At 40.5% G+C, this 15,622-nt stretch overlaps 1 protein-coding gene across 14 annotated transcripts in view; it reads right to left on the bottom strand.

Moving 5' to 3' along the window:
- MAGI1 (membrane associated guanylate kinase, WW and PDZ domain containing 1) overlaps positions 1-15,622 on the bottom strand; it is a 642,704-nt gene that overhangs the window by 62,839 nt on the left and 564,243 nt on the right. For all 14 annotated transcript variants that reach the window (XM_055342834.1, XM_055342837.1, XM_055342839.1 and 11 more), the window contains 2 exons: positions 12,574-12,756; positions 11,387-12,007 (listed from right to left, as the gene is read on the bottom strand). In XM_055342834.1, the coding sequence (XP_055198809.1) occupies positions 11,387-12,007; positions 12,574-12,756 (804 nt within the window). The remainder of the gene's footprint in view (positions 1-11,386; positions 12,008-12,573; positions 12,757-15,622) is intronic.

Here is a 15,622-nt window from a genome sequence, read left to right as displayed (position 1 = left end):
TAAAATAAATAAAATCTTAAAAAAAAAAAGATATCTATTCCCCATGAACTTGCCTTCAGTTCTATATATTTTTTTTCATTCAAAGGTATGACAATAAAAGAAAGGGCAAAATAAAGCATATTGAACATCCTTTTTTAAGGGTAAAATAAAGCTTGTAGAGCAGAGCTGACCAATGGCCCTTTCTGTGAGGATAAAAATGTTCCATACCTGCACATGTAGCTATTGAGCTCATGAAATGTGGCCAGTTGGGGAAGAACTGAATTTAACATTGTATTTGATTTTAATTAAATATCCACATGTGGCTAGTAACTAGTGAACTGGATGCTAGAGAATAGGCTTAACTGGACCAATATGACTCACTGAAATGATGTTCTAGGATCTTGGCTACGGACATGCCCATCAATGCATTTTCTTGTCATTTAGAGCAGCCGGTGACACAGACTTTTATAGGCAAATAGACTTGGATTGGGATTCAAGCTCTGTCATCTTTTTGCCATGTGGTTACGAGGTGGTGAAACTCCCACTGCCTATCTCCTTAACTGTAATAATATAGACTCAATACAACAACAAAAAATAAAAGGCATCCAAAATGGTAAGGAAGAAGTAAAACTTTCACTATTTGCAGAGGACATCATACTATATACAAAAAATCTGAAAGACTCCATCAAAAAATAGCTAGAACTGATAAAATGATTCAGTAAAGTTGCAAGATACAAAATCAATTGACAGAATTATATTTAATTCCTATACACTAACAATGAAGCAACAGAAAGAGAAATTAAGAAAACAATACCATTTACAATTGTACCAAAAACAATAGCTACCTAGGAATAAAGCTAACCAAAGAGGTAAAGACCTATAATCTGAAAACTATAAAACTATAAAACCCTGATGAAAGATGCTGAAAATAACGTAACAAAATGGAAAGCATTCCATACTCATGGATCAGAAGAACAAATACGGTTAAAATGTCTATATGACCCAAAGCAATCTACACATTTATTATAGTCCCTATCACAAAATCAAAGCATTTTTCATAGAACTAGAAAAATAATTCTAAAACATATATGGAACCACAAAAGATCCTGAATAACCAAAGCAATCTTGAAAAAGAAAAGCAAAGCTGGAGGCATGATTCCAGACTTCAAGCTACATTACAAAGCTGTAGTGATCAGGACAGAATGGTACTGACACAAAAATAGACACAATGGAACAAAAGAGAAAACCTGGAAATGGACTCACAATTATGTGGTCAGCTCATCTTCGACGAAGCAGGAAAAAATATCCACCGGGAAAAATACAGCTTCTTCAACAAATGGTGTTGGGAATACTGACAGCAATATGCAAAAGAATGAAACTGGACCACTTTCTTACAACATACACAAAAATAAATTCAAAATGGATGAAAGACCTAAATGTGAGAACCATAAAAATCCCAGAAGAGAGCATGGGCAGTAACCTCTTTGACATCAGTTGTCACAAGTTTTCTCTAGTTATCTTGAGGCAAGTGAAACAAAAGCAAAAATAAACATTAGAACTATATATCAAGATAAAAAGCTTCTGCACAGAGAAGGAAAGAATCAACAAAACTAAAAGGAAACCTACAGAATGGGTGAAGATATTTGCAAATGACATATGTGATAAAGGGCTAGTATCCAAAATATATAAACTTATAAAACTCAAACCCAAAAAACAAATAATCCAATTAAAAAATGGGCAGAAAACATCAACAGACATTTCACCAAAGAAGACATACAGATGGCCAACGGACACATGAAAATATGCTCAACATCACTCATTGTCAGGGAAATGCAAATCAGAACTACAATGAGATATGGCTAAAATAAAAAAAACCACAAGAAACAAGTGCTGTAGAAGATGTGGAGAAAAAGAACCCTCTTATACTGTTGGTGGGAATGCTAACTGGTACAGGCACAGTGGTAAACAGGATGGAGGCTCCTCAAAAAGTTAAAAATAGATCTACCCTATGATCCAGCAATCACACTACTGGGTATTTACCCAAAGAATACAAAAAACACTAATTCAAGGAGATATATACACCCCTATGTTTATAGCAACATTATCTACAATAGTCAAGATATAGAAGCAGCCTGAGCATGCATCAACTGATGAATGGATAAAAAAAGATGTGGTATCTATATATAGTGGTGCATTATTCAGCCATAAAAAATAAAAGTTGGGCAGCCTGGGTGGCTCAGCGGTTTTGCACTGCCTTCAGCCCAAGGTGTGATACTGAAGACCTGGGATCGAGTCCCACGTCGGGGTCCCTGCATGGAGCCTACTTCTCCCTCTACCTGTGTCTCTGCCTCTCTCTCTCTGTGGGTCTCTCATGAATAAATAATAAAATCTTAAAAAAAAAAAAAGAATGAAAGCTTGCCATTTGAAATGATACAGATGGAGCTAGAAAGAATAATGCTAAGTGAAATAAGTTAGAGAAAGACAAATACAGTATGATTTCACTCATAGGTGGAATTTAAGATGAGCAAAGGGAAAAAGAGAGACAAATTAAGAAACAGCTTCTTAACTAAAGAGAACAAAATGATGGTTACACAAAGGGGAGGTGGGTGGGGGTGGGTTAAACAGGTGATGGGGAATAAGGAGTACACTTGCAATGAGCACCAGGTAATGTAAGGAAGGGTTGAATCACTATATTGTACACTTGAAACTAATATAACACTGTCCATTAACTGGAATTAAAATAAAAACTTAAAAAGTCTTATAAAATTTAAAAAACATAGTGCTCACCTCAGAGAGTTCTCTTGAGGATTAGCATTTACAAAATTGAAGGGCCAGATATGAATTTATATTTTTTCATTTAACATATATGACCTTCTGTATACACACAATGCTCCAGACATGATCTCAGGCGGCATGGATGAAGTAGTGAGTGAGACCAAGTCTCTGCTCTCATGGAGGTCACAAGAAAGTGTGAGTGCCATGAGGGAGAATCACAGAGCAGAGAGGGATGCTAGGGTTCGATGTTATTTTCTACAGGGAGGGGACAGCAGACTTCTTGGAGGATAGAACCTCTGAGCTGAAGCCTGATTTGAGAGAGCCCTGTGGCCCCCTTGAAGATGAGACATTCAGACTGAGGGAAGGGCAAGTGCTAGGGCATTGGCACAGGATCTTGGAGCCGACCCGGGATGATGATAAGTCATTTTGACACGAGGACTGCTGGGATTCAGTTGACTTGCAATCACTCTAGTAGGAGAATGGACCCTAGGAAGCTCTCATATGGGCTGCAAGGCCATAGCCAGGCCAGGCACCATATGATGCATGGCAGAGGCCAGGGACAAAGTGGGAGGTCGACAGAGCTGGGGCTTTTGAGAGGGAGAAGTGACAGAACTTGCTGATGCGAATACACTGAACTCTATCACTATTAGGATATCACTCTGCAACCAACCTGGATTCCCCTTTCAGAGGCCCTGCAGCTCAATATGAAAGATTCTTGCAGTCAAACATTTAAGTGGTGCAATTTGCCATTCATTCTCCAGTCCAAGACCAGAGGGCAAAGAGAAGAGCGGCACCTGATCATCTGGGTTTAACTCGGGCACACAGCTCACTGCAGTTCTAATTATGATGGTTTAGCATCGCTTCAGAAGGAAAAAAAGTACACACAAAGATCTAATGCTAATGATGTGCTCAGATGATGAGATTAGATACTGCTTTTCCTATATGGATCAATGATGATTTAATGAACTAAATATCATCAGTAAATTTTGATGAAAAATTAAGTGGCATCAATTTGCCCACAGACTTCAGACCTTATTCATTACTTTATATGTAAGATATACTCCTTAATAGTTATGGTATTGAAGTCTCTCATCTATAAGCCAAGATGCTGCTTAGCATAGTGGTTAAGAGCCCAGTCTCTAGAATCTAAACTTCTGGGTTCACATCCTGGCTTTGCCACTAACCAGATGTGTGATTCTGGGAAATCACTGTCCTCTCTCCAGGGCTTTGTATCCTCTGCTCCTAAATGGAACTAAGATTTTACTTCCCTCATGGGGCTCTTTTAAATTATGATATATAAAATGTTTAGAGCCAACTTTGCCTGGCACATGGTGGAAGTGTTTACTGCTTTACTATAAGTGGTTTAAACAAGGAAGAGTCTTATACGTATTTTTCCAACCAAACCAGCAATCTCCCCTTTGCTTTATATGAAGCAAATTTAGCTGTGGCATTTCAACACTGAAAGCAAAAATAATTTCTTCATTTGTTTTCCTAGTGGAGGGGCTAACAATCACTGCCTTCGTTTCCCTGAGGACCCTACTCAGAATCACAATGCAAATTAAGGCAGGGCAATGCAGTCACAACAACAGGGTGCAGTGAGGTTTTATTTAAGTGTGTGTCTATGTATTGCCTGTACCATGGTAACAAGCCTGACACATGCGAGCACTCAATCGACGAGAGCAGGAACATGGTCATTACCATCACCACCACCACTTCCATATCTAATTTTTGGCTTTCAATGTCTCTGTGTCATGCTTGTCAAGGTATGAGGCATGACTACGAAGCTGACTACGAATGAGATGGACCTTAGGGAAGATCGAGCAACCTGCTTCTTATACATACAGTAGACTTGAAAAGGAGAATATTATTCAGAAATGAAAATAATTGTTTAGTTTTATAACCCAATTTTCCAAGTGAGATGTCACAGAATCTAAATGGATAAGGTCCATTAAGGGTAGGAGCCTCAGAGTGGTTGCCACTCTAGTTGTACATCAGAATCACCTGTGGAGGGACACCCAGGTGGCTTAGCCGCTGAGCGTCTGTCTTCAACTCAGGTCGTGATCCCCAGGTCCTGGGATCCAGTCCCATATCAGGCTCCAGGAAGGGAGCCTGCTTCTCCCTCTGCCTATGTCTCTGCCTCTGTCTTTGCCCATGGAGCTTCTACAAAAAAACAGAATGCCTGACAGTCATGCCCTGAGATTAATATACCGTACATCTGGATAGAGCTTTTTTTTTTAAGATTTTATTTTATCTTTTGAGAGAGAGAGAGAGAGAGAGAGAATGTGTGTGCTAGCTGGAGGGGTGGGTAGAGGGAGAGGGAGAAGGAGAGTAGGGAACCAGACTCCTCCCACTGAGGACTGAGCCTGACATGGGGCTTGATTCCCTGTGATCATGACCTGAGTCAAAATCAAGAGTCAGACACTTAACCGACTTGGCCACCGAGGCACCACCCTCTTTTTTCTTAAATAAAAAGCCAGCCCTAATTGCTTCTGATATTGGTAACAGCAGTAAAACACTACTGATTTATTGTGATTACTTCTATGCCAGCAATTAGCACAAATGCTATATGATTTTATCTCCATCAGGCACATGCAAATTAAGTATTATTATTCCCATTTTTTCAGATGACTTGCCTAAGGTCACAAAGCAAATAAAACTAGAAGCTGTGATTTAAATTTCCATCATCTGGCTCTAGAATCTTATGCCCTTTTCTTTATATATTTGTTTAAACCGCTTGTTCAAAGGGTGAAAACAGGAATTACCACGTAGGCACTCATGATTCAAGATTAGCTTCCTTTGGAAGACCACTGATCCCCTGGCTAGAAGTAAATGCCCTCATGTTATGATTAGGACTCTCCTTAACTCTTCAAGATCTTATAGAATCTGCTACTAAAGCAATAGTTGCCCAACAAAAATTCCTAGACTCTCTGGCCAAAGCTGTTCTTGGTAATAGAATAGCTTTTGATTATCTTTTAGCTAACGAAGAAGGTGTCTGTTCTATGGCCAGTATCACTTGCTGCACCTGGATTAACACTTCTGCGTTAGCTGAATTCAGCTATGTAAGATTACCAAAAAAAGCCAGTTGCCCTAATAAAATGACTTCTTCACTGGGATCTTGACTTATTTGATTCTGACTGGTTTGGGTCTTAGGGACCATGATTCCAAAGTACATTATAGACATTGCTAATTATCCTGTTTATAATAATCCTAACAGTCTCCCTGGTGCATTATATTCTCTCAGAAGCTTTTTTTTTTTTTTTTCCTCTCAGAAGCTTTAAATGCATGTTTGCAACTGCTAACCACCAAGCAAATAATCTTCCAGTACCGGATCATCAGAAAAGCAACAAAGAGAATGACCAGTTTAAAAAACGTGAACCTGAATTTGTGACCTGTGAATACCACACAGAGATTTAACAAAAAGATGTCACGACCTGTGTGTACCATCACAGAAGATTAGCAAAAACTGTGAGAACTTCAGAACAGTCATTAGGAGTAGGGCTAATGCCTTAAAACTTTGGTCACATCTCTTAGGCTGGGAATCTGATTAAAAGGTGGGAATTGTTAAAAATGAAACTCCAGGGATCCCTGGGTGGCGCAGCGGTTTAGCGCCTGCCTTTGGCCCAGGGCGCGATCCTGGAGACCCGGGATCGAATCCCACGTCGGGCTCCCGGTGCATGGAGCCTGCTTCTCCCTCTGCCTGTGTCTCTGCCTCTCTCTCTCTCTCTGTGACTATCATAAATAAAAAAAATTAAAAAAAAAAATGAAACTCCAGGCCCAAAATGGAGTCATTTATGCTAAGCACCGTATCACCAAACTGAGACTTAAATCTTAGCTACAGTTTTGGCCTCTCCCAGGAATGTAATCTTTAATCACTCCACCTGGAGTTACCTAGTAATTCAGCACTAATAGGGTAACATGCCTGATAGATGCCTGCCTTCCCTTAAAGAAAGGTAACCTTGGGGCGCTCAGTGGTTAAGCGTCTGTCTTGGGTTCAGGTCATGATCCCAGGATCCTGGGATCAAGATTGGGCTCCAAATCGGGCTCCCTGCTCAGTCAGGAGCCTGCTTCTCCCTCTGCCTTCTTCCCCCTGCTTATGTTCCGCTCTTTGTCAAAGAAATGAACAAAATCTTAAAATAAATAAATAAGGTAGTTATAACCAACCTGCTTTTGGTAGTATAACTCCCGTGTCCCACTCTTCTCTGCATATAAAAAAGCCTTCCATTTTTACAGCTCCTCAGAGTTCCTTTCCTTCTGCTACGTGGGATGCCTGATTCATGAATCACCGAAGAAAGCCAATAAAGCCTTTAACATTTACTCAGTTGAATTTTGTTTTTCAACATATTAATGACATCATTTTGTGCATAAAGGTAGAGCCAAAAAGGGTCACTTCTGAAGATGATCTAATTCAAAACATCCATTTCGTTGATAAAGAAATGAGTCTCAGGACAGGAGCAGTAACCTGGACAGACATGTAGAGCAGCTAAGAGTGGAGGTGGACCTAGGGGGTTCCACTTGACACCCCAGTTCAGCTTTCTTTTCAACACACACTATTTCTCAAAAGCAAAACGTATGTTCCCCACTTTCTTAAAGTTTTGCCAAGTCTTGAAACAGAATATTCTGACTCAATACAATATTACATCCTAAAGATATCCCAACTACCAACTGGTGTGAATTAGCCAAATATACCAAATATACTCTGAGGCACAGGTAGTTCCGTTACATATAATATCCACCCCCCCCCCTTTTTTTTTTACAAAAAGCAAGACAAAACAAAACAAACAAAAACCTTTATGGGACAAATGATCTTTTGTCAATAAAAAAAAAAAAAAAAACCAGTATTAAAAAAAATAGTAATCACCTTCTAGCATAATTTTCCAACACCTCAAAAAAGGCCTCTAGATTCACCCCGGTGTCACACAACAGGCATCTGAATGCAAATACTATGTAAAAATAAAATAAATAAAAAGCATTCTTTTGACTGCACAGCAGAGGGAGGAGGAAGAAAGGAAGCACCACGGGAAGATGGGGAGCTAAACCTAGGAAGAAGGTAGTGCCCCATGAAGAACATGACTAACGGACCAGTAGGCAGGGACGTGTTCACAGAGAAGAGACTTGTAAACAAGTCAGTAATGGTCCCAGCTGCCAGGGCATGTGGATGGACAACCCCACCAACTCCATGCCTGATCCAGGAAACTGTCTAATCCCAGAAATTTACAAATGATATTCTAACTTCTACTTGATTTCCAGTTTGGGAAAAAAATACCAAAATTAAAATGTCCCCGATCTTGACAAGAACAGATATCAAAAATGAGGAGATTAAGAATTAAAACAAAATATCGCTGTAGCTGGTTCTGTCCCACAGTAGAAAAGGCCAGTTCTTTAAAGCACAGAAAGCCTCATCCTTGAGATTTGAATCCCAAGACTCACAAGAATCATGAGTTTATCAATCTGCTTACCAGGAGTTTTGACAGAAATGAGATTCATTAGAAAGAATCCGAGAAGTGGCCATTTACTTTCTCATTCAACCTAGATGCTGTCTTTGTTGCTTCACTAAACCTTCTCATTTACACCCCCACCATACAGGAGTGATGATTAAAATGTCAGCCCTAGTTCCAATAGTTAATATATGGCGGAAACAAATATATTTATATGCTTTCTAGAAAGATTAATAGTAGCTGGTGCTAGCCTGCCAAATGCAGATGTACAAACTTTCTATCCAATACATAAATCAAACACAAGGCATATGGTGTATTTTAAAGACTGCTGATGTTAGAGTGATTTTCAATTACTCAGGTTCTGGAATAAACTATGTAGATGTTGACTAATGTGGCAATATATTCTGGGTCTTTCCATATTAATTTAAGTTTATAAAATGTAATGACCTTAACAAAAAGGTCTTAGAAATTAAGAAGAGAGCATGCAAACATATTTGAAATCAAGGGGTATGTTTCTATAATCAGTTGTATGGTAGTTTGGGCATATTCATTACAATATGGCTCCAGTAACTGTGGTAGTTAGTATGTTGTAATGAGACTTTATTTTTTGGTCTCCTTAAAGTGAACCTAATAGAATGAAATGACAAACGAAATGAAGGAGCAAATAAATCAGGTAGGAGAGCAGGGTGGTTTGTGGCCATCAAATGAGCAGTGGCTAAATCAGAAAGGGCCCTGATGGACCAAGAACCATTCAAGTTTTCAAGTTGCTGGCCATAGAAATCAGCGATTATGCAAAATCTAGTGTTATTGAGAAGAAGGTGGGCAGAGCACTGAACAGATTTGAGCTTTACTTCACAGTCATATTTTGGGTTGGCAATTTCCAACCTTTCAAGGACATGGTAAAAGTGAGATAAGAGCATATGCCAATATGAAAGATGCTTTGTAAATTTCCAGCTTATCCATAAGCATCACTTATTGTCCTTGTCATCATCATCACCACCATCACCACCACCACCAGCAACTACCATCATCATTACCACCACCACCACCACCACTATCTTCATCATTCCGAAGCTCAAGTCACTTTCTACTACATCTCAGTCACTGCTGAAAAAACAATGACCTATGCAGTCAAGTGATCCAGGTACAATAAGATTTTTCAAAATGGTATCATAGAAGATAACAAGTTAAAAAATTAAATCTGCACAATGGCTTTTACAACTGTAAAAGCTGAGCATTTCAGTTCACACAGATAGTTGCTTTGAATTTTGTTTTTCCTTCCAATGACCTGAATCATTTTGACCACAGAACACACAACTTCATGAGAGCATGAGAACACAGTTGCTGTAACACACATGAACTCCTCTGTTGCAATGGAACCATGAGGAAATAAAAGGCTAGTTTCTGATCTCTTTTCAGATGGTCAGAGTATGTTGTGCATGAAACAAATTGTGTTGGGAAAAACTGACTGAACAAGATCAATCAAGACCAGTCACAAACACATATCCAGGAGCAAGGCATTTCAACAGTGTGGGAAGTATTTCTCAGTGTGAGATAGTGGGAGTTCTGGTCAGGCAGAGGTAAGCAGTGCAGGCTTGGAAAAGAAGAAAGTCTAACATCTCAAGATTAAGAATCCCTAACTTTTCTGAGATCCTTCACCACTTCATTAAAATGTGGGTATGCTGACATATGTTTCTCATATAATTGGTGGAGAGCTGTTGCTCCTACCAAGTATAAATAATTACATACTCATTCATTCATTATCTTTTCATTCGTGAATGCCTAGCAGGAGTCAGGTATTATGTTAAGTGCGGGGATCCAATGTCAGCAGGTAGACGTGGGCCCTGGGCCCTGCCTACTTTATGGATCTTTTATCTAGTAAAAAAAAGAGCAACAAAGAAACACACAAAACAATGACTTGCAATGATAATAATAATGATGTGATAAAGGCAATGAAAAATGGGGGTGCTGCAGTAAAGACTACAAGGAAGTAGGGGACTACTTTATTTTTATTTATTTTTAAAAAGATTTTTTTTTTTTTAATTTCTTTGAGAAAGAGGCAGAGAGAGCACAAGCAAGGGGGAGGGTCAGAGAAAGAAAGAGACAAGCAGACTCCCTGTTGAGCAGGAAACCTGATGTGGGGCTTGATCCCAGGACCCTGAGACCATGATCTGAGCTGAAGTCAGATGCTTAACCACCCAGGCACCCTGGGGAACTACTTTAAATAAGTAATCAGACAAACCATCACACAGGAGGAGACTTGAATGAGATTTGAGCCAGCCAAGTGAACACCTGGGGAAAGAGCATTCCAAGAAGAGGGAATAGGAAATGCAAAGGCCCTGAGACAACCAGGGCTTGGAGCACTAAAGGCATTTCCAAAAAGAAATCAGGTGGCTGGAGCATAGTGACAAGTGGAGAAGGGTGTGAGATGAAGCTAGAAGAGTGGCGCAGAGCCACATTTTGCATGCACATTATGTAGGCCAGATTCAGGAGAATAAGTATAGAGATTTAAAAATATTAATGGTTTTTTACGTTTTTTAAATATTTTATTTATTTATTTGACAGAGAGAGAGAGAGCACAACCAGGGGAGCTACAGGCAGAGGGAGAGGAAGAAGCAGGCTTCCAGCTAAGCAGGGAGCCTGATGCAGGGCTCATTCCTAGGACCTTGGGATCATGTCCTAAACTGAAGGCAGAGGCTTAACTGACTGAACCACTTAGGTGCCCTTATTAATGGTTTTTTAAAAGCACAATGTGATTTACATTCAAAAGTATCACTCTGGGGGGATGCCTTGGTGGCTCAGTGGCTGAGCGCCTGCCTTTGGCCCAGGGCGTCATCCTGGAGTTTCGGGATCGAGTCCCACGTTGTGCTCCCTGAGTGGAGGCTGCTTCTCTGCCTGTGTCTCTGCCTCTCTCTCTTTGTGTCTCTCATGAATAAATAAAATCTTAAAAAAAAAAAAAGTATCACTCTAGCTGCATGTGTATAACCTAACATACAAACATAACCTTTATTCTATAGAGCCTACCATTTGGTAAAAATAGAAGGAATTTTGAATAGTTTCCAAATATTTAAATAAAAATGATCCTAAAGCGTAGACTAAAAAAAGCCCCCAAAAGCCACCTGAAGTCTGGTAAATTAAACAACCGATTCTGGGTTAAAAAAAAAAAAATCACAGAACACAAGAAAGCTACAACATACCTCCTCGTTGCACCAACAATGTCACCTCACTTCCCTTTGGACATTCGATCAGCATATCCACAACTTGGTTGTGGGTCAGAGCCTGCACGTTCTTTTTATTAACTTCCACTATAAGATCCCCTTCTTTCAGGCCACGGCACCTTGGACTGTCCACAATCTGTTTCACTCTTTGGCCGCCGCCACCGGGACTGTCTGCAATAGTAAACCCAAAGCCCATTGGCCCTTTGACTATATGAACAGTTATGAGTTCCGGCTGAGTGGCTATGGAGGAAGCCAAAGAGACAGTGTCATTGGGGTAACCATGGGAACCGTTTGAAGCCACGTCAGCAGGGCTGCTTGGCCTGGCATCCTTCATGCCATTGACTTTGCCTGTTTTACTGCTGTGACTAGCTGGCGAATCATAGGTCTCTTGCCCATTCACAATAATTGGTTCTTTATCCAAAATGGCCACCGAGGTCACTAAACTCGTATTGGGGTCATCTGGGTCAAAAGGCAACGGGTAACCCCGGCAGAGTTCAAGGTCCACGCTGGCACCAATGGGAATGGACTGAAAGATTTTCACAACTTGTGCATGCGTGTGTCCCAAAACACAGGTGTCGTTCACGCTGACAATGACATCTCCTGCAAAAGATAAGAGTTTGGGGTTAAAAAGGAAAACCAACAGTAGCCAAAAAAATTCTAACAACATGATACTGTAAAATCCTACCAACAGGATGAGAACTGAAACTGGATTTGGGGGTAGTATCACAGGGCCCAAAGAGACTACTTCTATTACTTATTTTAACTGCTAATAAGGCATTCTTTTAGTGTCTAGTGTCTTCCCTGCCTTCCCTGCTAATGAGAATATAATGATCATTGAAAGAACATTGAGATTTCTTAAAAAAAAAAAAAAATTCTCGCTGCAGAAATCCAAGTTTAGAATTCTTCTATTCAGACAGATCTAAGTTTTTAGTAAATTACTGCTTTATGGGTATTTAATAGCATCCTAACAGTACCCCAAAGTTAAAATGGCCCCAAAGTTCTACATTTTTACCAGGGAATGCCTTGATAGAGTGGAGGAATCTGGTTGATGCACACAGCTTTTAAAAGCCATTTAGAAAGTCATGCACCCCTGATGCCGTCTGCTCCTGTCCAGGGGCTGAATGGCAGGAAATGTGGGGGCCACCACGTGGCAGCATCATCTCTACCTGTCTCCATCTTGCCATCCAGTGCGGCAGGACCATCCAGGACCAAGCTCTTGATCTGCAGAAACTCGTCCGGTTCATCCCCTCCAACAACAGTGAAGCCAAAGCCACGACTGCTCTTCCGCAGCTTTGTGTGAATGAACTTGCCTTTCAACTCAGAAGGATTTCGTGTAAAAAAGGGTTTGCCTGGACGAAAACAAGAAAAGCATAAGGAGAGTCCCTGTGAGTGAGAAGGTGAGTCAAATAAGAAATGACACAATTTATGGATAACTTCTCCAAGCTCTTGTACTTAAGGTTTTTAGGAAATTTCCTCTCTTGATTGCACTAATAAGGTTGATCCCTTTGTTTAAAAAGGGGGAGATGGTACCTATTTAGTATGTTTCAGCATGAAGATCCAAGAGAAGGTAGAAGAGAAAAATGGAACTGCTGTCCATCATCTGAAACACTTTTGGTTTCAGATCACATAGTTTGGCAGCAATTGCGCTGTCCTGAGACCCTTCACAGAAGATGAAGTGGGTCTTTGCTTTGTGTCTTCTGTTTTGCTATAGTTTATACTTTGCAATACAACATCCAATGTGTTGCCTTGGGCTTGGCTTCCACTTGCAAAACCAACAGAGCAAAAACTTGTTTCTAATCAAACAGAAAACATATTCTGAGAATACACTGAGGGACGCTTGGATGCTCAGCAGTTGAGCGTCTGCCTTTGGCTCAGGTCATGATCCTGGGGTCCAGAATCGAGTCCCCCATCAGGCTCTCTGTGGGGAGCCTGCTTCTCCCTCTGCCTATGTCTCTGTCTTCTCTCTGTATCTCTCAAGCCCTGATGAATAAAGAAAATACATAGAAAATACTAGGAAACATATGGTCACAAAGAATAATTTGATAAAAATGTAGAATCACTACTTTCAAAATTAGAAGTCATTACTTTGAATTGAATTCTAAATTTATGTCATTTTTTCCTATTAATTTTCATCTTTTAACTATTTGTAAAATAGCCCAGACATGTCCACTACTAAAATTTATTGTCTAAAAAAGTTTAGGATATGTGGTTTAGAATATTTTAAATCCAAAACATTGAGGGACCCGGGTGGCTCAGTTAATTGTCTGCCTTTGGCTCAGGTCATGATCCCGGGGTCCTGGAATTAAGCCCCACATGTAGCTCCCTGCTCAGTGAGGAGCTTGCTTCTCCCTGTCCCTCTGCCTACCACTGCCCCTGCCTATTCCCTCTCTTATAAATAAATAAAATCTTTAAAAAAATACATCTAAACTAAATGAAAAAGTTACTAATAAGCCATACAGCTCCAAATTCAGTTGCCTTATTTAAAATAAATTAATAGCTATACAGCTAAATAATTTCCAAACATACTACCTCTGAATTTTCACTGAATTTTGATATCCACAATAACATTTTGTGCACAAACCAAACATTTTATTTGTGGTTTTGTTAGGCATTTCTCTATAATTGAGACTTATTAGAATTTCTCTGGCTATCCCAAACAGTGGACCTAATTTCACGTTTAGACTTTTTAAACTCTCCTAATTATACTTCCTAACTCCTGCTCTTTATGCCATGGCTTCCCCACCTGCCCTATTTCTTTTCTATCAAAAGTGTTAATCAAAATAAAAACACCCAGGAGAAAAAGTCTCCATGTACCCCTGCACCAGAGCCTGGCACCCAAAAAGAAAAGTTATTTTTGGTTAACTGTAGCTAAAAGGCCTTTTTAAAAAGGTCTCTGGGCACACATACAATTTTTAATTGCATATTTCAAAAGTTTCCGGGTCTTAATAAGGCTCTTTTAAATTGCCCAGACTCTCAGTTCTGCTCACGAGCCTCCCTCTTGCCCGGGCAGTCCCAGGGCTGGTTGGAAGCTTGACAAACTACAGCCCTGTCACTGTGGCTAAAGAAAGGCAAGACTTTGAAGCATTCACCACGCAAGGTTGTCCGCCAAGACATCAGTAAGGTGGTGTTAAGTGCACTCAGGGCTTGTTGGGAGACAGCTGCCACGGCAATTATCAGATGGAAAATTGAGGACGGGAGTGAATAGCCTACATCCTTAAGGCAGGGGCAGCTAGGGAATTCGGACAGTGTGAAGGGAAACACAGTTGAGTTCTGCAGAGACAGCACCAGCAGTCATCTTCACAATGAGGCTTACTCAGAGCATCTGATTAAAACTCGCCATACCGGGATCCCTGGGTGGTGCAGTGGTTTGGCACCTGCCTTTGGCCCAGGGTGCGATCCTGGAGACCCGGTGCATGGAGCCTGCTTCTCCCTCTGCCTGTGTCTCTGCCTCTCTCTCTCTCTGTGACTATCATAAATAAATAAAGAAAAAAAAACCCTCGCAATACCTCCTCCATCACCCCCCACCCCCCGCCCTTTCCTGCTTCATTTCTGTCCCTAGCATTTATCACCATGCAACATAGCATAGGTTGTATGTATTGCTTCGGTGATGTGTCTCCTTCCTGCCCATCCCCGTGCACGGGGGCACCGCATGTGAACACGTGCACAAGCACAGTGATGTAAGCTCCAGAGGATTTCTGCTTGTAGACCTGGTGTGTAGAATTCTACCTGTTTCACTTGATGTGCTCCAAATATTTGTGCTGAATAAATGAGCGAAGGAACAACAGCGCAAAGAAATGAGATTTAACGTGTCTTTGAGAGGGCGGGAAGAGGTGGTTGGGTGTTTAAGCTTCTCACCCTTATTATAGGCAAAGTTAGAAAATGTGAAAATGTGCCTGGCAGTTTAACTGAATGAATTTTTTCAAAGCCATTAGCATATTGTGAACTTAGAATGTTTTCAGCTTAATAGAGACACGAGCAGAGCTTTGAAATGACACCGCTGACTTCCTTTTTTAACGCTTAACTAGGGTGGGAAGATCACAGGGTCTCACATTCATGCACGTTTTATTATGTTTTATGTATGAGTGGTCATCAGTTAATGGAGCTTTGGAAAAGAAGTGCTTTTCTACCTTCAAGCAGTGGCATTTGGAGCTCTCTGCTGCAGCCCTGTGGTACATGTTATTTTCTAAGAGATCCTAGTCTGTGGACAAGTCACCA

This window comes from Nyctereutes procyonoides, unplaced genomic scaffold (assembly GCF_905146905.1).
Source record: "Nyctereutes procyonoides isolate TBG_1078 unplaced genomic scaffold, NYPRO_anot_genome, whole genome shotgun sequence".
In the NCBI taxonomy this organism is placed as follows: domain Eukaryota; kingdom Metazoa; phylum Chordata; class Mammalia; order Carnivora; family Canidae; genus Nyctereutes; species Nyctereutes procyonoides.
This window is presented reverse-complemented; position numbering and strand designations above follow the sequence as displayed.